Source organism: Bufo bufo, chromosome 3, assembly GCF_905171765.1.
Source record: "Bufo bufo chromosome 3, aBufBuf1.1, whole genome shotgun sequence".
NCBI lineage: Eukaryota > Metazoa > Chordata > Amphibia > Anura > Bufonidae > Bufo > Bufo bufo.
Window position 1 is genome coordinate 543,715,414 of NC_053391.1, and position 25,097 is coordinate 543,740,510.

Consider the following 25,097-nt stretch of genomic DNA (forward strand, 5'->3'; position numbering starts at 1 on the left):
AACTTGCTCCAACCAATGATTTGTCTCGCTTGCCAGTCTATAATTGGGTTATGTCTAGACAACCATGGCAACCCCAAAACTATTGGAGCTGGCAAATCCTTCATGACGAAACAGGAAATAATCTCAGCATGTGAATCACCCACCCTTAAATGAATACCATGAACAACGTGAGTAAGGCTTCCTTGAGAAAGAGGGGAAGAATCAATAGCAAAAACACGATCTCGTTCTCTAACGTGCAAGTACTTAGTCCCAAACCCTCAAGAAACAGAAAGTCAATTAAATTTACCCCAGCACCACAATCAAGAAAAACATCAACAAATACATTTCTAGACTCTAGCGCCACCATAGCTGAAAGGAGAAAACGGGAACTGCAGGGAACTTGCATACCAGTCTGCTCCACCACACCATTCATACTACCAAGTGTGAGGGGAGTTTTTTTTTCCTATTTTTTCTTTATCTCTTCCCCCTGTGGTTCAATATACGGACAAGAAAAAACAAAATGACCCCTCTTCCCACAATAGAAACATAGATTGTGCACTTTTCGAAAGTCTCTACTATCCGAATGGCAAGATATCTGACCTAGCTGCATGGGTACCTCCCCTACCCCAGAGTAACAAGCAATATCACCCTGGGCAGCTGGTGAAACAAAACCACACGCGGGAGGAATCCCCTGCACGGAGGGACCCTCTCTCTGATACGTCTATCTAAACGTATAGCCAAAGACATTGCGTTCTCCAAAGTATCTGGGTATTCATGAAAAGCCAGAGCATCTTTCAACCTTTCAGATAACCCCTGACAAAACTGGCTACGTAACGCGGGGTCGTTCCACCCCGACTCAGTAGCCCACCTCCTAAACTCTGTGCAGTAAACCTCAGCAGTATGTTTACCCTGTAGTAAGTTACGTAATTTTGATTCTGCCATCAAAACTCTATCTGGGTCATCGTAAATCAATCCCAGGGCTTTAAAAAATTCCTCCACCGACCGGAGGGCCAGAGAACCGGGCGGCAGAGAAAAAGCCCAGGATTGCGCGTCCCCTTTAAGCAAAGACATGATGATACCAACCCTCTGATCCTCATTACCTGATGAAAATGGGCACAATCGATAGTACAAATTACATGACTCTTTGGAATGGAAAAAATCATCAGTACCCCCTGCAAATTTCTCAGGAAGAGCGACTTTAGGCTCCCCAACAATTTGACCTGTACCTGAAGCCAACACCCTCTGACACTGTGTGACCGTACTATGCAGATTCGCAACCTCCAGGGACAAACCCTGCATGCGGTCAACCAGTGCATCAATTGACGCCATCACATAAACGCTGAGCAATGGCAGTCACAGTGTGGCGGATTATAATGTCACGGCGGACGTGCACAGTATAAAATATAACACACCAACCAGGCTCTGGACGAGAGACAGGGGAAGGGTCACCTCCTAGTTTATCCCTGACCTCTTTCCCTGCACTGCTCAGCCCACAGGCAGACCTTGAAGGTAGGTGTGCTGTGTCCTCCAGCCTGAACTGACAAAACCCTGAACTCCCTGAGATGGTGAAGTGGGGAGATAGGAGCAGCCTGCTCGCACAGAACCTGGATGGGATAGATGACAACAACAACCAAACAAGAAATGACAGCCAACCTTCCCTCCAAACTTCCCAGACCAAAATGATCAGTATAATCCGCTCAGAGCACTTAGCTGGAGACCATTTAAACTAATGACTCCACCCAGTGCACCTGATGAGAGGTGGATCCAGCACGGCACCAAAACAAATACTAAACTCGTGCTGCTATCCTGGCCGATCTCCGCACATCGTCAGAGTGGGGCATGACAGTAACAGGTCAGCCAGTTTCATAGCTGAAAGACATCCTTTAACCCCTTTAGGACACAGCCTTATTTCACCTTAAGGACCAGGCAATTTTTTGCAAATCTGACCAGTATCACTTTTAAGTAGTGATAACTTTAAAACGCTTTTTTCGTCACATATTGAACTTCATGACACTGGTAAAAAGAAGTTAAAATTATTTTTTTATATTTACAAAAAAAATTACCAAATTTACCAAAAATTTGTAAAAAAATTGCAAATTTCCAAGTTTCAATTTCTCTACTTCTATAATACATAGCAATACCTCCAAAAATAGTTATTACTTTACATTCCCCATATGTCTACTTCATGTTTGGATCATTTTGGGAATGATATTTTATTTTTTGGGGATGTTACAAGGCTTAGAATTTTAGAAGCAAATCTTGAAATTTTTCAGAAATTTTTAAAAAACCCATTTTTAGGGACCAGTTCAGGTCTGAAGGCACGTTGAGAGGTTTACATAATAGAAACCACCCAAAAATGATCCCATTCTAGAAACGACCCCCCTCAAGGTATTCAAAACTGATTTTACAAACGTCGTTAACCCTTTAGGTGTTCCACAAGAATTAATGGAAAATAGAGATACAATTTCAAAATTTCCCTTTTTTGTCAGATTTTCCATTTTAATATTTTTTTTCCAGTTGCAAAGCAAAAATTAACAGCCAAACAAAACTCAATATTTATGGCCCTGATTCTGTAGTTTACAGAAACACCCCATATGTGGTCGTAAACTACTGTACGGGCACACGGCAGGGCGCAGAAGGAAAGGAATGCCATACGGTTTTTGGAAGGCAGATTTTGCTGGACTGTTTTTTTTGACACCATGTCCCATTTGAAGCCCCCCTAATGCACCCCTAGAGTAGAAACTCGATAAAAGTGACCCCATCTAAGGCTACTTTCACACTAGCGTTCAGAGCGGGTCCGTCTGATGTTTCATCAGACGGATCCGCTCCTATAATGCAGACGTTTGTATCCGTTCAGAACGGATCCGTCTGCATTATAACTTCGAAAAATTTCTAAGTGTGAAAGTAGCCTGAACATTGAAAGTCAATGGGGGCGGATCCGTTTGAAGATTGAGCCATATAGTGTCATCTTCAAACAGATCCGTCCCCATTGACTTACATTGTAGGTCTGGACGGATCCGCTTGCCTCCGCACGGCCAGGCGGACACCCGAACGCTGCAAGCAGCGTTCAGGTGTCTGCCTGCTGAGCGGAGCGGAGGCTGAACGCCGCCAGACTGATGCATTCTGAGCGGATCCGCATCCACTCAGAATGCATTAGGGCTGGACGGATGCGTTCGGGGCCGCTTGTGAGCCCCTTCAAACGGAGCTCACAAGCGGAGCCCCGAACGCTAGTGTGAAAGTAGCCTAAGAAACTACACCCCTCAAGGTATTCAAAACTGATTTTACAAACGTTGTTAACCCTTTAGGTGTAGTTTACAAAAAAAAAACATATGTAGTCGTAAACTGCTGTACGGACACCATGTCCCATTTGAAGCCCCCCTGATACACCCCTAGAGTAGAAACTCCAAAAAAGTTACCCCATTTTAGAAACTATGGGATAGGGTGGAAGTTTTGTGGTACTAGTTTAGGGTACATATGATTTTTGGTTGCTCTATATTACACTTTTTGTGAGGCAAGGTAACAAGAAATAGCTGTTTTGGCACCGTTTTTATTTTTTGTTATTTACAACATTCATCTGACAGGTTAGATCATGTGGTATTTTTATAGACCAGGTTGTCACGGACGCGGCGATACATAATATGTATACTTTTTATTTATTTATGTATGTATCATGTTTTAGTGTTTCCATAGTCTGCGAGCCATAATTTTTTCAGTTTTTGGGCGATTACCTTGGGTAGGGTATGATTTTTGTGAGATGAGATGACGGTTTGATTGGCACTATTTTGAGGTGCGTGTGACTTTTTGATCGCTTGCTATTAGACTTTGTCTGATGTAAGGTGACAAAAAATGGCTTTTTTTACACCATTCACCTGAGGGGTTAGGTCATGTGATATTTTTATAGAGCAAGTTATTACGGACGATGCGATACCTAATATGTATACTTTTTTATTTTTATTTATGTAAGTTTTACACAATGATTTCATTTTTGAAGCAAAAAATAAATCATGTTTTAATGTTTCCATAGTCTGAGAGCCATAATTTTTTCAGTTTTTTGGCGATTATCTTGGGTAGGGTATGATTTTTGCGGGATGAGATGACGGTTTGATTGGTACTATTTTGGGGTGCGTGGGACTTTTTGATCGCTTGCTATTACACTTTTTGTGATGTAAAGTGACAAAAAATGGTTTATTTAGCACAGTTTTTATGAAAAAATGTTTACGGTGTTCATCTGAGGGGTTAGGTCATGTGATATTTTTATAGAGCCGGTCGATACGGATGCGGCGATACCTAATATGTATACTTTTTTTTATTTATGTAAGTTTTACACAATAATATCATTTTTAAGTTTACTTCACTTTATTATTTTCATATAATGTCAATCTCGCGCATCAAGCACACGAGTTTTTAACAACAAAGTTACATTATACCCAAAAAGGATCGCGCAGGATCCACATTGTCATATATAATCAGTATAAACACATGGTACAAGTAAACAAACAATACTATAAAAGTGTAGAGAATATTCTTCAGTAAACAGTATTGTACATACCAAATATCAAATTAGGAATCTAGTATCTCACCCCTAAAGTCCCTATAGAAGTCAAGGAAAGATAATATACATATAGCCTTCAAAAGTATTGAATCCTCCTGCTAAAACGGGAAGTAATCGGTATATAATATATAGGAAATCAGATGATTAATATAGGAGAGAATTAGATAGCAACCTGCGCAACTATTATTCCCTAGATCTCGTCACCTCCCCTGTATCACTGAGTTCTCCTAATAGTCTAGAAAAATCAGAAGAATGAGCAAAATCCAGCAAAGGATTCCATCTGCCATAAAAAAGACCCTCCGTTCCCTGCGAAAGTGCTGTTAATTCTTCCATTCTTAACAAATCTCTGAGTTCGGACGCCCATGCACAGAGAGAGGGAGCCTCCACCTTCCTCCATTGGCGTGGGATTACCATTCGTGCTGCCATCAGAAAAAATCGTAGCGGATTTTTCTTACTAGCTATCGAGCCAGGAATAAGCGATAAAAGAGCAATCTTAGGAGAATTAAGCACCGTTTTACCGGTGAATTTGTTGTAAATAAGGAACACCTGGTCTCAAAATTTTTTTATTAATGGGCACTCCCACCATATATGTAACATTGAACCCACCTCTGAGTTACATCTCCAGCACAGGTTAGAAACATTCGGGAACATCTTGTTTATAGTCGAAGGGCAATAATACCATCTAGACAGGATCTTATAGTTCTTCTCCTTCGCATGAGCAGCTATGGATAATCCATGAGAGAGTGCACACACCTTCAAAACATCCTCCGTTGATAGGGACAGCCGTAAGTCAGACTCCCATTTTTTGAAAAACGGAGCCAAATCAGGACTACTACTGTCCATAAGAAGTCCATACAACTGTGAAATGAGCTTATAATGATCACCAGGCTTCACATAGATTTTGTCAAAAGCTGTCATATCAGGGCATGACCCTCTGTCGAATAAGCTGTTTATAAAGGATTTTATCTGGGCATATGCAAGCCACGCTTGACTATTCCGTCTGTCGTCAGGTACAAGAGACTCATAAGTTTGCACACGTTTTTGTATCATAGCGTCTCGCACCCTAGGACATTGGGATTTATGCCAGATCAGAAAATTTGGTGCTCCTACTCCTACCGTGAAGTCAGGGTTGCTCATAATTGGGGTCATAGGGCCTTTTTTATGCGAAATCTGAAACTTCGAGGTCCAATGATCCCAGCAGACCAAGGCGTGTCTAACTAGAAAAGGCCAGCTCTCTTGGGTTGGGCGGTTGGTAAGCCATGGAGCCACCGATAAATCTATTGGGGAGAGCTCCCTCTCCATCTTAATCCATAATTTCGGGGAATTCCCATCTGACCAATTTATGATCCTCATAATCAATGCTGATGCATGATACACCTTAAGATCAGGCAAACCTAGCCCTCCTTTATCTCTATGCTTAGTCAGTACCTTAGAACCAATCCTAACCCTACCTGAATTCCAAATGAATCGGTTAATGGCCTTCTGGAGAACCACAAAATATCCCCTTGGTACAGTTATTGGAACGGTTTGAAAGAGATACAGAAATCTCGGAAGAATGTCCATCTTCACAACCCCGAGCCTACCGAACCACGAGATGTGCTTCAGAGAGAATTTCTGTAAATCCTCCAATACCTTCTTCTGTAATGGTAGGAAATTAAGAGGATAAAGTAAATGGAGCTGTTTTGGAATTTGTAATCCTAGATATGTTATACTAACGTTCTGCCACTGAAAGGGAAAATTACTTTGAATTTGGGAGGCTACTTCTGTCGGAAGAGAAATATTGAGCATCTCACTTTTAGTGGGATTCATTTTAAAGTTGCTCAGAAATCCAAACCTTTGGAATTCTTGTAGAATCGATGGGAGAGCGACGTGAGAATTTGAAACATACATCAGGAGGTCATCAGCATACAATGCTAGTTTATGATGTGTACTCCCCAATTGTATGCCTGTAATGTCTGGATTAGCTCGTAATGCATTAGCCAGATGTTCCATAACTATCACATACAATAAGGGAGAGAGCGGACAACCCTGCCGAGTCCCATTTCTTATATAGAAAGAGGGAGCTAGTATACCATTGGTCCTCACTCTGGCAGTGGGAGTCGTATATAAAGCACATATTTTCCCTATTACCGTGGGACCTAAGCCAATTTGTTTCAGCGCCGCAATCATAAATTCCCAGTTAACTCTGTCGAACGCTTTTTCTGCGTCGACTGAGAATAAACAGAGAGGGACCCCCTTACTTTTAGCTTTAGAAATAAGATTGATCGTGCGAATAGTATTATCCCTGGCTTCTCTACCGGGTACGAACCCAACTTGATCGCCGTGGATAACGCCAGGGAGAATCCTATTAAGCCGATTCGCTAAGAGTTTGGAATATATTTTAATGTCGCAATTGATCAGGGATATGGGACGATAGTTATTGCAAACTTTTGGGTCTTTATTAGGCTTCGGAATTACGACTATATGAGCCTCTAGAGACTGTCTGGGGAAGGGACAGGAAGGAGAAATGCTATTGAATACCCTTAACAGGAAAGGCAATAATATCTCTTTAAAATCCTTAAAAAAAGATGCGGTAAAGCCATCTGGCCCAGGGCTTTTACCCCCCTTTAATGATTTCAAAACTTCTCTCGTCTCTTGTTCTGAGAAATCTTCTTCAATTTCTGTTCCCTTTTCTAAAGGTATTGTGGGAAGAGCCGTTTCTTTCATAAATGTATTTATTCGGTCAGCAAACTCCCCTGCGGGCATGTCTGCAAATTGTCCACGAATATTATATAGACCCTCATAGTACACTTTGAAGGTTTCCGCTATCTGACTTGGATGATGTTTCAGGGTATTACTAGCATCTAGTATATTTGGAATAAAGCTGGCCTGCTGTCGAGGATGTATGTAACGTGCCAGTGCCTTCCCGGGTTTATTAGAATGCGAAAATAAGTAGCTGCGAAACCGTTCAGTGTTCCTGAACACAGAGGCAGAAAGCAACATTTTAAGCTGGTCTCTAACCGCCGTGAGTTCAGAAAGAGCGCGCGGACTCAGCGACTGTTTATGTGATTGCTCCAATTCAGCTATCTGTCTCGCCAGTTGCTGAATCTTAGCTCCCCTCTCTCTTTTGAGTCTGGCTCCATGGCTTACCAAAACGCCCCGCAGCACACATTTCAACGCCTCCCACTGTAATGGAAGGGCCGTGGCATCCAGTGAGTGATTCTCAATAAATTGTTTAATCGTAGACTCTATGTCCGCCCTACATACGCTATCCCTCAAGAGGGTTTCATTTAACCTCCATGTCCACTCTTTAGCTACCAGGTCTGGTAATTCTAAGGATAAAAATACTGGTGCGTGATCTGACCAGAGTGGGGTACCTATGTGTGAATTAGGAGAGAGGGACAATGCGTGATGAGATATCAGAAATCTATCCAATCTGCTGTAGGACTGGTGCGCAGGGGAAAAGTAAGTGAAATCTTTATCCTTAGGATGGAGTATCCTCCAGACATCAACCAACTGTCTGGCATGTAACAGTTGTTTAGATCTATTAATTGCCGACAAAGGAACCGAGGTTCTGCCCGAAGAGGAGTCCAGAACGGGCTCCAAGATCATATTAAAATCACCACCTAGGAGCACCAGTCCCTCAGCAAAGGCATCCAGTTTAGTAAGAATACCTGATAGAGCTCTGCTTTGCCTGGTATTTGGTAGGTAGAGATTCCCTAAGGTGTACACTTTCTCATGGATTCGCAGCTTCAAGAACAGGAACTGACCCATAGGATCCACTTGCGACTCTAAAAAGGTATAAGGCAGTGATTTATGAAGAGCAACTGAAACGCCTTTAGACTTAGAATCTGGATTAGTGCTATGTACCCAGAAATGATATTACTTTGACAGAATCTTCGGAACCCGCTCTCTTTTAAAATGTGTTTCCTGCAGCAGCAGAATTTGCACCCTCTCCCTGTGCATGCCGTATAAAACCCCAGAACGCTTTTCCGGAGTATTAAAACCTCTAACGTTTAGAGAGGCCAGTTTCACGTTAGGCGGTCTCGCCATGATAAGAACTCAGGTATTACCCTAGACTATATTCAAGAGCAAAGTAGAGGGGGATAGTCAAGGGTTCGCACAAACCACCTCAAGAGTACCTTGCGTCCAGAGGAGGTCCGGCAATCACCGACTATCCAGACAGGAAGGAAGAAGCAAGAGGAAAAGGAGAAAGAAAGAAAAGAAAAGAAAAAATAAATACAAAGAGAAAAAATATAGAGAATTAAAAGGGGGGGGGGGGGGGGGTAAGGAACAGAGAGGGGTGAGTCACAGTATCTGGTAACTGTCCCAAGTAGAGGGACTAACTCGTTCTATATCAGACAGAACGAGGATTACAATAGGAGACGGACTTCCAATGACGGACTAAGGAAGCCGCCACAGGGCTGAGGAGCCCAAGAGCCACAACTAGTATATGAACATGAAAATAAACATATAAGACCTTCATTATCTAGCAGAGCATTTCTATAAAACTAAGCTTTCAGGTAAACTAAACTTTGTAAACCTAAGAGAAAACATAGGAAAGTTAACCGTTGGCATAAGAATAGCACAATCTGAGAGGAAAAAGCATAATAGCATTTGCAATCCTCCCATATAAACACTTATTACTAAGGATGTCCTTGTAATAGTATCAGAGAAGAATACTTCAGGTTTACGTTCACACTGGCTGCTGGGGATGCATCCTTCCCGAGGCCGTTCTTCTAAGGTGCCCGCTTGAGGACCGAGATGGTAGGGCTGGAACAACCTGCCAATCAGGTAAGTGAACTGGTGGTAAGTTCAATGCAGACAGGAACATGTCCAGGTCGTCAGGATCTCGCAGCTCCACACGATGACCATTCTTCCGGACCACTAGTTGAAATGGGAACCCCCAAGAATACGGAATATCCTTAGACCTCAAGAGGTCCAGTAAAGGCTTAAGTGCCCTCCTCTGGGCCAAAGTGTTTCTGGATAAGTCCTGAAGAATCATCAGCTTGGCCCCGTCGAAATCAATTGTGGAGAGGTTACGTGCCTTTTTCATTATAGCCTCCTTCACCGCATAATAGTGCAGACGGCAGATCACGTCTCTGGGCCTAGATGGGTCTGGACTGATGGGGCCCAAAGCTCGGTGTGCTCTGTCCATTTCCAACCGGTCTGTAACAGGTTCACCTAGGATATTGCTGAAGAGACCTTGCAAAGTGGGTATCAAGTCCTCCGTTTTAGTGGCCTCAGGGAGTCCTCTAACCCTGATATTGTTCCGTCTGTTACGGTTCTCAATATCTTCATGAAGACGGTAAAGGTGACCAATATGACGGTCTCTAACTTCCCCTTGCATCATAAGCTCATCTACCTGCGCGGCTGTGTGATCATGCAGGGACGCCACCTCCTCTAGTTTTTCCTCTACAGCTTTCACATTAGACTTGATCATGGATAACTCCTGTTTGTATGAGTTTTCTAGACGCTCCACATATTTTTCCATTTCCTGCTTGGTGGGAAGGAGTTTAATATATTCCCTTATGTCCCAGCCTTCACTTGTGTTCTCTCCCTCTGCTATCTCCACTGCGCCGGGGGATTTAGCTGTAGCGCAACAGTGTTGAGGAGATGAGGCCTTACCCCAAGATGGCGTCTGCCTCGTGGTGTCTCCACGCAAATGATCTTGCTTGGGCCGGGGCGAGTCAGGTGAGCGGCTCTCCCCACTCCTACTCTGGGTCTGACTTCAGGACCCCTGTGAGCTCAGCGGTACCTCTGTTTCTGAGGAGTTGCTCCGGTGTACCGGCTTGAATGGAGTCGCGTTCGGGTTGCGGCCTGTTTTATCTCTCGCCGTCTCCGCTGCAAAGTACTTCAGCAGCCCGCTCTTTTCTCCGGGGGATCTTAATGAGGGATCACCCGCTAGTGACCCTTTGCGTGTGCGCACCATAAGAGCTGGTTCAGGTGCATCAGAAATTAGATAGCTCTCGGCTACTCAGACCTGCGGCGGGAGCTCCTCACTCGTGCGTCCTCACACCGCCATAGTCAGGCCACGCCCCCAATAATATCATTTTTAAAACAAAAAAAATGATGTTTTAGTGTCTCCATATTCTGAGCCATAGTTTTTTAAATTTTTGGTGCGATTGTCTTAGGCAGGGGCTCATTTTTTGCAGGATGAGGTGACGGTTAGATTGGTACTATTTTGGTGGGCAAATCCCTTTTTGATTGCTTGCTGTTGTAAAACAGACAGTGGTTGAGAAGGACCTGCAATGATGTCACCATCATGTGACCAGTGCAGAGTGGATAGGGCAGTAAAGAGGAGAAGACCTGGGGGAAGAAGCTGTGCTGATGTCTGCAACATGAAGAGAGGTAAGTGAAGGGAGCGGCAAAGGAATACTGGGAGCTGTGGATATTTAACTGGGACTGTATGTTAGGGCTGAAGGGAGTGGGTCATGTTACTTACATGGGACTGTATGTTGATGGTGGCTGTAGGAGGGAGTGATGTTATTTACACAGGGCTGTATGTTGAAGGGGGCTGTGGGAGGGGATCATGTTATTTACACGGGACTCTATGTTGGAGGCGGCTGTGGGAGGGAGTGATGTTATTTACATGGGACTGTATGTCGGAGGGGGCTGTGGGAGAGAGTGATGTTGTTTACATGGGACTGATTGTTACAGGGGTCTAAGGGAGTGATGTTATTTACATAGGACTGAATGCTGAGGGGGCGATGTTATTTACAGGGGACTGTATGTTGAAGGTGGCTGGTGGGGGGGCATTATGTCATTTACATGGGACTGAATGTTGAGGGGGTGATATTTAAATGGGATTGCATGTTGGAGGCGGCTGGAGATGGGGGTGATATTATTTACCTGGGACGGTATGTTGAAGGCGGCTGGGGAGGAGGTGATGTTATTTACATGGGACTGTATTTTGGAGGGGGCTGTAGATAGACAGGGATGCTATTTACATGGGACTGCATATAGGAGGAGGCTGGAGAGATGGTGTGATGTTATTTACATGGGACTCTATGGTGGAGGGAGGGAAATAGTGTTATTTACATGGGACTATATATTGGAGGGGCTGAAGGGAGGGGAGTGATGTTATTTACATGGGACCTTATGTTATAGAAGACTAAGGAAGAGATGTTATTTACATAGGAATGTATTTTGGAGGGTGCTGTAGATAGACAGGGATTCTATTTACATGGGACTGCATATTGGAGGGAGCTGGAGAGATGGTGTGATGTTATTTACATGGGACTCTATGGTGGAGGGAGGGAAATAGTGTTATTTACATGGGACTATATATTGGAGGGGCTGAAGGGAGGAGAGTGATGTTATTTACATGGGACTGTATGGTGAAGGAAGAACTATAACTACAGGGGCCAGTATGAATACTGGTGGCACTTCAGGGTGAGCATTATAACAGTAGGGGGCAGGATAAATACGGTGGACACTGTAGGGGTATTATAAATCCAGGAGACATTAGGCGTTATTACTCTTGGGGGCTCTATAGGAGGGACTTATAGATCCGCCTTATTTCTTTGAATCAAATCATTTTTATTGATCTCGTATAATAAGCATTTTCTGCAAGCACGTTGACATTTCAACCATAGTGCAGAACACATGAAAGTATAGTAAAATGGGACATCATCAGATGACACAGCCATTTCAGCACTATACAATGTAAATGTAGTAGTAGACAATGTACACCTTCAAAATTAAGTATGGCAAATTTTAAGGCACAAAACATAACACAACATAAGCTTTTTATCTGCCGGGATAGTCAAACTAGCATATAGTCTGCGGATGTTTATAGCAGTAGACTTCCCAGGCATGAAGCCTGTCTGATCAGAGTGTACAATAGTCAGAATCACCCTGGACAACCTGTTCGCCAACACCTTTGCTAGGAGCTTTACATCCGCTGTTAAAAGCGAAATCGGCCTATATGAGTCCGGTAATTTGGGATCCTTCCCAGGCTTGGGAATGACTACAATTATAGCCTCCTGCATAGAGTGTGATAGCGAACCCGTCTCCAGTGAATGTTCCAGCACCTTAAGCAATTCAGGGAGAAGCACCCCCTGTAATTTCTTGTATACCTCCACAGGTAGGCCGTCTGCTCCCGGAGCCTTGCCAATCGCCATACCTCCAAGTGCTGCTTCCAGTTCCTCAAGTGAAATCGGCTCTTCTAATCTCTCCCTATCCTCATCTGACAACACCGACAACTGCGCCTCCTCTAAAAAGGCAGTCAGAGCATCCCCAGAGGTAGACAGTGGATTCGTATAGGGACACATAAAAACCTTTCAGTATGTCCAATATTCCTTTTGTGTCTTGCCTACTGTTCCCAGTTCCATCACTCAGGTCCTGTATACAAGAGGATCCCCGTTGAGCCTGAGAAACAACAGACAGTAGATGACCTACCTTCTCACCCTCCTCAAAAGATCTTTGACGGTAGAAACTATGCTTCCGCTCTGCAGCCTGCATTAAGTGACACCTCAACTGTTCCTGAGCTACCGCCAGAGCCTCACTATTAACCAGGGAAGGTAATCTACCAAATACCCGTTTGGCTTCCGCCACTTGTAAGTGTGCTTTAACATCCGCTTCTCTAGACTTGGATTTGTGCTTACTGATTTATTTTATCAATACTCCCCTTAAGAACGCTTTCATAGCATCCCAGACTCCGTGAATTGAAGCCGTCCCTACATTAATAGTAAAATATTCCCTGACCGCCAGAGAAATCTCAGACAGATCACCCAGTACATTAAGCCAATGTGGGTTGCATTTCCACAACCTCGGTCCTTGTCTAAGCGCCCCCAGGCACAAGTCAATCTGCACCAAGGAATGGTCAGACAACGACCGAGGGTGATGGACAATACCCCGAATCAAAGGCAACATAACGTCATTAACAAGAGCCAGATCTATGCGTGATAATGAATGATGCGTAGCAGATCTGCACGAGTATTCGCACCGGTTAGGGTTGCGTACTCTCCACACATCAAACAAACCTTTTTCAGTCATAATATTCTTCAAAGCTGCACTCCCTGGCGATCCACCTGACCCCTCCACCCGACATCTATCCAAGTAGTCATCCGGCATGCAGTTGAAATCCCCCACTAGTAGCCATAGTAAGCCAGGGAAGTCCGCCACAAAGATCATAATTGCACGTACCAAAGGAGAAGCAAACGGCGGGGGCACATACACTGACACCAACACCACCTGGATCCCATCAATCTTACACACAACACATACATACCTGCCCTCAGCATCCACACACTGCTGCACATGTTCATATCTAATACTCTTATGCACCAACACACATACTCCCCTGGAATGTGAGGAATAGATTGCGTGTACCACATGTCCCACCCAGTTTTTGCTAAGCCATTGTACAGTATCACTAGTCAAATGAGTTTCCTGCAGGCAGCAGATGGCAGGCTGAAAACGCCTCAAGTAGTGAAAAATACACAGTCTTTTCCGTGCATCAGCCATACCCCTCACATTCCAGCTCAAAACTTTAATCACCTGTGTCATGGTAAAACAGTATGACATACTTACACCTCACACCCCACTCAAACCACATCCATACAGAGTTCTCACCCCTGACCCTACCCCTTCCTACCTCCCTACCCCCACCAAACCTCCCCCCCATTATCAGAATACTACAAATGAGGACAGCTGTCCCCACCTCTCCAGCTTTAAACCCAAAAACAGGGCAATCCATGAGCAACTTGCCCACTAATGAACAACAATCATCATTAATTCTGTCAATACACTCAGAATCCTCTCCACAACTGGGAAACACATTATGATCCCCTAACCGCCTACTCCCACCTCAGAATCTACCATGTGGTAGCATTGTAAAATACACTTCTTAACTGGTGCAACATTAAAGTGACATTAAAGTGCAAACATATATGGAAATTAAACCAGACTGTATATCTGCCTCCTTCAAGTGTCCAGGGCCCCATTTCTTAATTGCCGTTCGTGGACGTCCAGCCACTGTGACGCCTCCTCTGGATCTTCAAAAAATCTAGTGGATCCCAATGCCACCACTCGTAATTTAGCAGGGAACAATATGGCATATGGAACCTGCAACCCTCTAAGCCTCTTCTTGACATCCATAAAACAGTTCCTCTGCCGCTGCACCTCATTAGAATAATCCGGGAAAATGGACACATTAACCCCGTTCAGGACCAGCTCTTCATTATCTCTGGACTGAAGTAAAATAGTGTCCCGATCCTTAAAATGCAATATCTTCGCAAGAATAGGGCGAGGAGGTCTGCCTGGTGGAAGCGGCCGCATGGGCACCCTGTGCGCCCCCGCTCCACCGCATACAAGGAAGATAGGCCTTTCTCATGAAACAACTGGTATAACCATTTCTCTACAAATTCAGTGGCATTGGCCCCCTCCATCTTCTCCGGCATTCCTACAATTCGCAGATTGTTCCTTTGCGATCTGTTCTCTAAATCATCTGTCTTGGCATATAAGGCAGCGATATCCTTCATAGACGTCTTGGACGCCATTTGCAAAGGCTGGACTGTATCCTCCAATGATGACACCCTCTTCTCCAATTCAGAGGTACGCTCAGATATCTTATGTAGATCGTGTCTAATTATAGAGACATCAGACCTCAAACTGCCGACTTGTACTGTGAGCACTTTAAGGGTGCTATTACAACTTGCCACAGCAACCATTATGTCCTTCAGAGTGGGCTCCTCTGTAGATACGGCCCGAAGGCCCACTGTATCATTTGTAGGGCTTGCACGTGCTGGCAGAGGCTGATCAGCCGTATCCAGGCCATCGCCATCTATGGTACCGTCCTCCTGGTCAGAGGAGGTATGTATGTCAGTCCCCTTATCAGTAGCCCAGTCGCCCACTCTGCTATCTATACGGGCAAACTTGCTGAGCTTAGCTGCCGCGCTCTGGCTCACCACCTCCTGCAGCGACATCACCTCTCCGCCATCGGCGCCATGTTGGCCCGCCTCCAGCCTGTCTTGTTTAGTAGCTTTGCTCGACTTTCTCTGCATATTCAGGCTTCCAATTGATACACAACAACAACCGGACACTTTCCTCTCACCAGGTAAGGTTAATTCAAGAGAACGAAGTGTGCTACCGACAGTTTAGTACAGGATACTAGCAGGAGCAGTGAACGGTGCGTCTCACTCCATGCGCTCACAGGCCACGCCCAGATCCGCCTTATTTCTAGTAAGAGCACTATGGGGGCCTTATTACTACTGAAGGGTCTGTAGATAGCTTTATTACCACTGGGGGAACAATAGGGTGGCCTTATTTTTACTGGGGGCTCTGTGAGGGCATTATTAATACTGGAAGGCTCTTCTACTAATGGGGGCATTCTTGGGGAGCATTATCACTCCCACAGTAGGGCACAGTAGGGTAATATTACTAATGAGAGCATTCTAGAAGGGAATTACTATTGGTGGGACTTGGAGGAGCACTATTACTATGGGGGCGAACTATTATTTCTTCAGTATAGTATTTGGGGGTATTGGAGAGCACAGCAAGCAGCAGGATAACACTGTGTGGACTCCAGGTTGGGAGATGATGGCAGAAAAGTGACAAAGCTATGTCTGTGCGTCACACTCTGCGGAGACAAGGTACGGCTGAAAGAAGTTGTCTGGACCAAATGGAGAAGTTGATGACAGAGAAGATCTACATCGGAGGACACATCACCTGGGAGGCCCTGGATGTGACAGGTATGTGATGCTGTATAGCAAGTCCATGCAAGTGCTGTATAGCAAGTGTGGTGTGTGAGGGGAGACTTAGAGAACTGGGCCATATTCATCGGGGATTGGGCCCCGGATCTTTTAAACCCTAGCAAAGCCCCTGCTTCAAAGGTAACCTGTCACCATGAAAAAGCAGTAATCTGTAGGCACTGTGTTATAGAGCAGGAAGAACTGAGCAGATTGATATAGTTTTGTGGGAAAAGATTCAAGAAAACTTGTAAATTATGCATTTAAACCTATTTATGCATAGGAGTCAAGTGAGCGTTCCTACTTAATGACTGACAGCCTCCCCTGTATGCTTAGTCAGGCAGAGTCAGCTGTCAATCACTGAGTGGCACCACCCACATGACTCAGATGCATACAAAGAGCAGAGATTTAAATGCATAAATTACAATTTTGATGCAATCTTTTCCAATAAAACAATATATCAATCTCCTGAGCTCCTCCTGCTCTATAACATGCTGCCTGCAGTTTGTGGTGACAGGTTCCCTTTAACAAAATATTTTCTAAAAATAAAATATTTTACCTAGAAATTCCTTACACATTCCCCAATATAAGTCTCCTTGCTTCCTGGGAGTTTTGTGCAACAAACGGGGGCCACCTGCAGGCTCTCACAATCCTTTCCAAAAAGGGAAAAACAAATGAACAAATCATTTTTATTTTTAGCCTCCTGATGTTCCTGCAAATACAATTCTCAAGCCTGAAGCATGCCGTTATCACCCATAATTCATTTTTGCATCTTGCAGTGGATCTGAATTTGGAAAAGTTTATGATGTTCGAAGAATCTCATATTGCGGTGAATATCCACCGTAAATGACTAATCACATGAGGGTGTGCTGCCTGATCATATATCACATCATGGAGGGAACATACTGTACACAACTACTTAGATCTATTTAAGGGAATATCCAGATGGCACTCATTTTGTACATTTCTGAGCGCTGTGCCCAAAGGGAGAACAAGCAACCATATCTGGTAAGCAAAAAACAATGCGATCTGGATAATTCACAAATACAAATAGGAGAAAAAGATTTTTTGGTGCCGAAGGAGTAATTACATCTAGTTATTATTCAGCCTATGCATACATGAAAACCTGCGTTTTATCGCTGCCAGTCTGCGTAAAATACCACATTAATAACTTGCCTGATCAATGTAAAATGCAGTTCCAGCTCGTATCTCCCTTCTCTGCTTGAGATCAGATTCAGTGGTATCTCTGGAGAGAGAAATATACTCAACCTCCCGCTTAGTCAGCTCCTGTAATAACAACCACAACAGAAACATTACAAACACTTAACTTTGCAATAGAACACTCTGATCAAAATGTTGTTATTGTATTTTGAAAACGTATATATAAATAGAATATGAATTTAAGGAAACCACAGATGGACGGTTTTCTGGATATCATTTTTGATGTATTGAATGTCCTGTCATGCCTCTTGTGTTTGAGCTTTTAGCAGGGTAGACAGCCTCGCTTGACTAACTCAGTCCGACCATTCACTGTGACCAGAAACAGCCTACCTATAGTGACTCAATTTGAGCATAAGACATTACACTAGTCAATGTAATGCTCTTTTTAGGGCATCTTAACCCCTTCTATCCCGGGCCAGTTCTTGCAAATCTGACATGTGTCACTTTATGTGGTAATAACTTTGGAACACTTATTTATCCAAGCCATTCTGAGACTGTTTTCTCGTGACACATTGTACTTCATGATGGTCATAAATTTGAGTCAATAGATTTCACCTTTAATTATGAAATAATCCCAAATTCACCAAAAATGTAGAAAAATTGGCAATTTTCAAAATTTCTATTTCTCTGCTCTTAAAACAGAAAGTGATACCTCATAAAAAATATTTATTACTTAACATCCCCCATATGTCTACTTTATGTTGGCATCATTTTATAAATGTCATTTCATTTTTTTTAGGACATTAGAAGGCTTAGAATTTTAGAAGCAATTCTTAAAATTTTTAAGAAAATTTCCAAAACCCACTTTTTAAGGACCAGTTCAGGTCTGAAGTCACATTGTGGGGCTTACATAGTGGAAACCCCCCATAAATGACCCCACTGTAGAAACTACACCCCTCAAGTTACTTTGTTAACCCTTTAGGTGTTCCACAAGAATTAAAGGAAAATGAAGATGAGATTTCCAAATTTCACTTTTTTTGGCAGATTTTCCATTTTAATTAATTATTTTTTTTACCACATCGAAGGTTAACAGCCAAACAAAACTCAATATTTATTACCCTGATTCTGCGGTTTACAAAAATACCAAACATGTGGTCGTAAACTGCTGTAAGGGCACAAGGCTGGGAGCAGAAGAAAAGAAGCGCCATATGTTTTTTGGAAGGAAGATTTTGCCACTTGAAGCCTCCCTGATGCACCCTTACAGTAGAAACTCCCAAAAAGTGACCCCATTTTGGAAACTACAGGATAAGGTGCCAGTTTTATTAGTACTATTTTGGGGTACATATAATTTTTTATTGCTCTATATTAAGTTTATAGTTTTATTTTTGTTTTTTTCTATGGTGTTTATCGGACAGGGTGGATCATGTGATATATTTAAAGAGCCAGTCGTAACGCGGTGATGCCTAATATGTGTTTTTTACATTTTTTTTTTCATTTTTTTATTATAATTTTTTTTTTATTATAAAATCAGGGAAAAGTGGTGTTTTTTATTTTTTTTACTTTTAACTTTATTTTCTTATTAATTAAAAACACTTTTTTTTTTACATCTGTATTGTAATGCATTGCCTGTTAGTGTATTACACTGAGTAATACACTCACAAGTTGCCTAGGAGACCCAGACACTAAAAAAAAACGGTCCAATTAAACTCTACGGGGACTGTGGGTCAGTGAAAACGGACAAAATAGAACACCCTCATTGCACTAAAGGACTAATTGCACATTAAGAAAAAGTATCGTAACTTGGGGACAGAGCCTCGGATCAACAAAAGAAAATGTTTTGATCATGTGAACAAAAGCTACAGTTGCAAGAAAAAGTATGTGAACCCTTTGGAATGATATTGATTTCTGCACAAATTTGTCATAAAATGTGATCTGATCTTCATCTAAGTCACAACAATAGACAATCACAGTCTGCTTAAACTAATAACACACAAAGAATTAAATGTTACCATGTAAACATTCGCAGCGCAGGTGGAAAAAGTATGTGAACCCTTGGATTTAATAACTGGTTGAACCTCCTTTGGCAGCAATAACTTCAACCAAATGTTTCCTGTAGTTGCAGATCGTATGTGCACAGCGGTCAGGAGTAATTCTTGACCATTCCTCTTTACAGAACTGTTTCAGTTCAGCAATATTCTTGGGATGTCTGGTGTGAATCGCTTTCTTGAGGTCATGCCACAGTATCTCAATTGGGTTGAGGTTAGGACTCTGACTGGGACACTCCAGAAGGCGTATTTTCTTCTGTTTAAGCCATCCTGTTGATTTACTTCTATGCTTTGGGTCGTTGTCCTGTTGCAACACCCATCTTCTGTTGAGCTTCAGCTGGTGGACAGATGGCCTTAAGTTCTCCTGCAAAATGTCTTGATAAACTTGGGAATTCATTTTTCCTTCGATAATAGAAATCCGTCCAGGCCCTGATGCAGCAAAGCAGCCCCAAACCATGATGTCCCCACCACTATACTTCACAGTTGGGATGAGGTTTTGATGTTGGTGTGCTGTGCCTCTTTTTCTCCACACATAGTGTTGTGTGTTTCTTCCAAACAACTCAACTTTGGTTTCATCTGTCCACAGAATTATTTGCCAGTATTGCTGTGGAACATCCAGGTGCTCTTGTGCAAACTGTAAACGTGCAGCAATGGTTTTTTTGGACAGCAGTGGCTTCCTCTGTGGTATCCTCCCATGAAATTCATTCTTGTTCAGTGTTTTACATATCGTAGATTCGCTAACAGGGATGTTAGCATATGCCAGAGACTTTTGTAAGTCTTAAGCTGACACTCTAGGATTCTTCTTCACCTCATTGAGCAGTCTGCGCTGTGCTCATGCAGTCATCTTTACAGGATGGACACTCCTAGAGAGAGTAGCAGCAGTGCTGAACTTTCTCCATTTATAGAAAATTTGTCTTACCATGGACTGATGAACAGCAAGGCTTTTTGGGATACTTTTATAACCCTTTCCAGCTTTATGCAACAATTCTTAATCGTAAGTCTTCTGAGAGCTCTTTTGTGCGAGGCATCATTCACATCAGGCAATGCTTCTTGTGAAAAGCAAACCCAGAACTGGTGTGTGTTTTTTATAGGGCAGGGCAGCTGAAACCAACACCTCCAATCTCATCTCATTGATTGGACTCCAGTTGGCTGACACCTCAATCCAATTAGCTCTTGGAGATGTCATTAGTCTAGGGGTTCACATACTTTTTCCACCTGCACTGCTAATGTTTACATGGTGTGTTCAATAAAAACATGGTAACATCTAATTCTTTGTGTGTTATTAGTTTAAACAGACTGTGATTGTCTATTGTTGTGACTTGGATGAAGATCAGATCACATTTTATGACCGATTTGTGCAGAAATCCATATCATTACAAAGGGTTCACATACTTTTTCTTGCAACTGTATATGTCTATGCAAACCGTATGATAGGGAGGTCGCTAGTGACCGATTCCCTTTAAATTACCTTAAAAGGATTACATCATTTCTGACAGTTGCTAGCAGCCTGCCTCTTGTACCGGATGAATCATACTTACCTGCTCCCTGCCGCTCCTCCACGCTGGCTCCTGCATCTCCATCTTCCGATCCATGGTTTGTTTGTTTCTTTCCCGGCATGAGCATGGTCACCTGATCCTCTTCAGCCAACCAATTGCTTCAGCGGTAATGTGTCCATAAGAGACACGTCACCACTTAAGCCAGTGGTTGGCTGAAGAGGATCAGGTAATCATGTCCATGCCCGGGAGAAAGAAACCAAACCCCAGACTGGATGTTGGAGACAAAAGAGCCAGGCCTGCGTTATAGAGAGCAGGCAAGTATGATCCTTTCAATATCGGAGGCAGGCTGCTAGCAACTGTCAGAATTTATGTATTCCCGGACAACCCCTTTAAGTATCCTTTAAGAACCAATTTTCAAAGACAGAGGAGACTAAAAATACACTTTTACTACAGGAACATTATAGCAATAAATCTAATAAAAACGTAGTAAAGTACAATATAGCTAACAAAAGATACCATTAACGGCTGTTGAAGCAAATGCTGTGTCTGAATTCCCTACAGCAAAGTTTATAAATCCAAGAATGGAATTTAAACAAAGGTGTCATCCAATTCAAAGTTAAGCAAAACGTGACCAAAAATCAAGCTTTTATACTTTCAGAAATGTTGTCTACATCACAACTTACCAAATATTGCATAGCTATAGCCCTCCGAAGAGGACCTGGAGGGCCAATGAGAAAGATATCTTGTCCCAGAAGATCCTTTTGCATTATCCATCTGAGGTGTTGCACAACCGATTGGCTTAAAGTATCAGAGACTACAATAAAATAAAAAAAATAGCAATTCTTGAACATTCCATCTTGAAATTGGAATAAATAAAAACATTAAAGTGCATCTGTCAGCAGATGTGTACCTATGAAACTGGCTGACCTGTTACATGTGTGCTTGGCAGCTGAAGACATCCGTGTTGGTCTCATGTTCATATGAGTCATGATTGCTGAGAAAAATGATGTTTTAATAGATGCAAATGAGCCTGGGGCGTTGCCGTTACACCTAGAGACTCTCTTCAAGAAACTTCCGTGTCCTCTCCACTTTGATTGACAGGACCAAGCAGTGTAAACGTGATCACAGTTGGCCCTGACTTCTCCTAAGGTGCAGCGGGCACAGCAGTTGCAGAGAGAGCAGAGCCTCTAGGTGTAACAGCAACGCCCCCAATGGGTCCTAGAGGCTCATTTGCATATATTAAAACTTCATTTTTCTCAGCAGTGCGGGCACATACGAACATTGGACCAACACAGATGTTTTCAGCTGCCAAGCGCACGTCACAGGTCAGTCAGTTTCATCGGTACAAATCTGCTGACAGATGCCCTTTAATTAAGCTTGTAATTCAATGCACTAATCACTGCCAGAAAACTAAAAACATTAATCTTTATTAAATATGTGCCTTAAAATAAATAGGAAGGGAAAGCCCTATATATATATATATCATAAAGTATCAAATCCCAATCAATACCCACGGTAACTCAGGAGTTAATAATATCCCCAGAGTGTTATCACAAACACAATCCGCCTGGGTATAACTCCTTATGCTTGTTGTTGGGGGTACATAAGTAATTACCAGAGCAGTAAATTATGTAACGCTGTATGTCAGTTGTCCACACTGTTTAACAACTGGTTAATCAGCCACTGTTCTGTGTCACAGTTCAGCTGTGGAAACTTCTAAATTGTTGCCATTCTGTAGCATGCAAATGGGACTTGATCCCTTTCTCTGGTGGTTCCACCCCTGAGACCTGTGTCCCCCTGTTTATCTGCACTCCTACATTTATTTATGCAACACTGGAAGTGGTCTGTCCTAGCTATTTGTGCCTCATGTATCCATTAATTACTTCTAACTGTGAGTGACTAAGTGTCTCCTCTCATGCACTCTACGCGTTTCGCTAGTAAAGCTCATCAGGAGTGATGGATACATACAAAACTCACAGACAAACAACATGAACGCCGACCAGCTCGTGTAGTGAGGCGGCGGCATCGGCGCTAGGGTGGCCATGATGCGGCCGACAATCTGCACTGAATTTATGAGAGAGGCCCCTCCCATCTTCAGGAACGAGCCTCTAAGCCAGCGTATCAGAGCACTGGAGGTGCGGCTGAGCCGCGATTGAACCCTGTCCTCCGCTCCAGCTTACTCGCTAAGGTGATCCAATAGAGGAGTGTCAAAACACTCCAGTGACGTCAGGGATTAGAAAGGCGGTTATTTAATATTAAAGGCATATTAAGGCATCAATACTATAACAGTCAGTGAGGCTAATATGTGTAATTAATGACAAAAGAATATGTCCAAAATGAACTGCGATTTTTTTTGTCTTTATACAGGTGAAACTCGAAAAATTTGAATATCGTGCAAAAGTCCATTTATTTCAGTAATGCAAATTAAAAGGAGTTGAATTAATGCAGCTTAAAATTAGAATTTTGTAAAAAGGTTCAATATTCTAGTATCAAAGTGCCCAACTCTAGTCAGCTAATTATTCCATACCCCCTGAGCAAAGGGTACCTCAAAATTGTGACTTTGGGGTTTCATAAGCTGTAAGCCATAATCATCCAAATTATATCAAATAAAGGCTTGAAATATCTCGCTTTGCATGTAATGAGTCTCATATGTTAGCTTCACCTTTTAAGTTGCATTACTGAAATAAATTAACTTTGCACGATATTCTAATTTTTCGAGTTTCACCTGTACGTTATACAAAAATGCAAAAATGCAGAAGAAAGCCGAAAGGTGAAGGATGACATTGAATGCCAATAGAGGAGGGAGGATTTGCGGGGATGTAAATGAATCCCAACAATAGCAAAGGGTACAGAATCCGATGCTACTGACATAGATATGTCTCAGTATGCATCCCCATCCCATATATGCTTGTCACTAAATAAAGATGTTCTTTATCCATCTAAAAGAAGCATACAAAGGAAATATGCTCATTCAGACCTTCTGGACGCACAGTGTGTAATCTAAAAATCCACTCCGCTTTCTTTTGAAGTAATTTTTTGTTGAAATCACCCCCTCTTGGAGATCTTCTCACCACCTCTATCCCTTGAAACCTTATCACCTCAGCATTGTTATCATGAACCATGGCCACATGTCGTGCAATGGGGGTATCTGCAAATTTCCGGATGTCATTGTGATGCCGCCCAATCCTTCTCCGGAATTCCCGGATGGTCTTTCCCAACTATTGTTTCCCACATGTACACATGGCAAGGTAGATTACTTCCCTCGTTCTGCAATTAATGAAAGATCTAATTTCATAGCTTTTTTGTGTGATTGTGCTGGCAAAGCTTTTTCCTAATCCAATAGCACTGCATGTCACACAGTTTCCACATCGAAATGTACCAGTGACTTTGGAAGTTAGCCAGGTGGTTACAGAGGGAGACTGCTTTAAGCTGTGGACCAGCCTGTCCCTGAGGTTGCATCCGCGACGATACGCAATTACCGGTCTGTCCTCCACGAGGTATCCTACATCAGGGTCAAACTTTTAAAACGCCCCAATATCTTGTTAGAACCTCTCGTACGGTTTTATGGGCGTTGTGAAAGGTTGCAATAATACGAACCTGTGTGTTCTCAGATGCATCGGTCTTTGGTGCAAGCTGGGTATCCCGGATCACTGCTAGTGAATGTTGGTAGGCTCTATTTAGGACATGGTGGGGGTATCCTCTATTTCTGAACCTATTTTGTAGGTCTCTCGCTGCCGCACGATAGTCCGATATTCTGGAACAGTTGTGACGTAATCTTAAATACTGTCCCTTCGGGACACCTCGTTTACGGGGAATGGGATGACAGCTGTCCCATTGTAACAAACTGTTCATAGCAGTCTTCTTCCGAAAAAGTCAGGTCCCTAAACCGCCTCCCTGGTCTCTAAAGATGGTCAAGTCTAGGAAGGCCATCTTGTTGTCATAGATTTCAGAGGTGAAATACAATCCTAGTTCATTCCTATTGAGATGCTTCACAAAATGTTTAAATTCCATTGTATTACCAGACCAAAGGATCAATACATCATCGATGCACCGTAACCATAGACTGATGTGATTAGCCAATTTGTTGGTATCTTCAGCCAATACAACCTCTCGTTCCCACCAGCCCAGGTATAGGTTGGCAAATGTGGGCGCACAGGGTCTCCCCATTGCCACCACCCTAAGCTGGTGGCAA

At 42.9% G+C, this 25,097-nt stretch overlaps 1 protein-coding gene across 1 annotated transcript in view; it reads right to left on the reverse strand.

Moving 5' to 3' along the window:
* The window catches only part of VWA8 (von Willebrand factor A domain containing 8), a 443,862-nt gene that overhangs the window by 349,099 nt on the left and 69,666 nt on the right, over positions 1-25,097 (reverse strand). Inside the window, 2 exon segments of the mRNA XM_040425409.1 lie at positions 17,380-17,490; positions 21,589-21,719. Coding sequence (XP_040281343.1) covers positions 17,380-17,490; positions 21,589-21,719 — 242 coding nt within the window.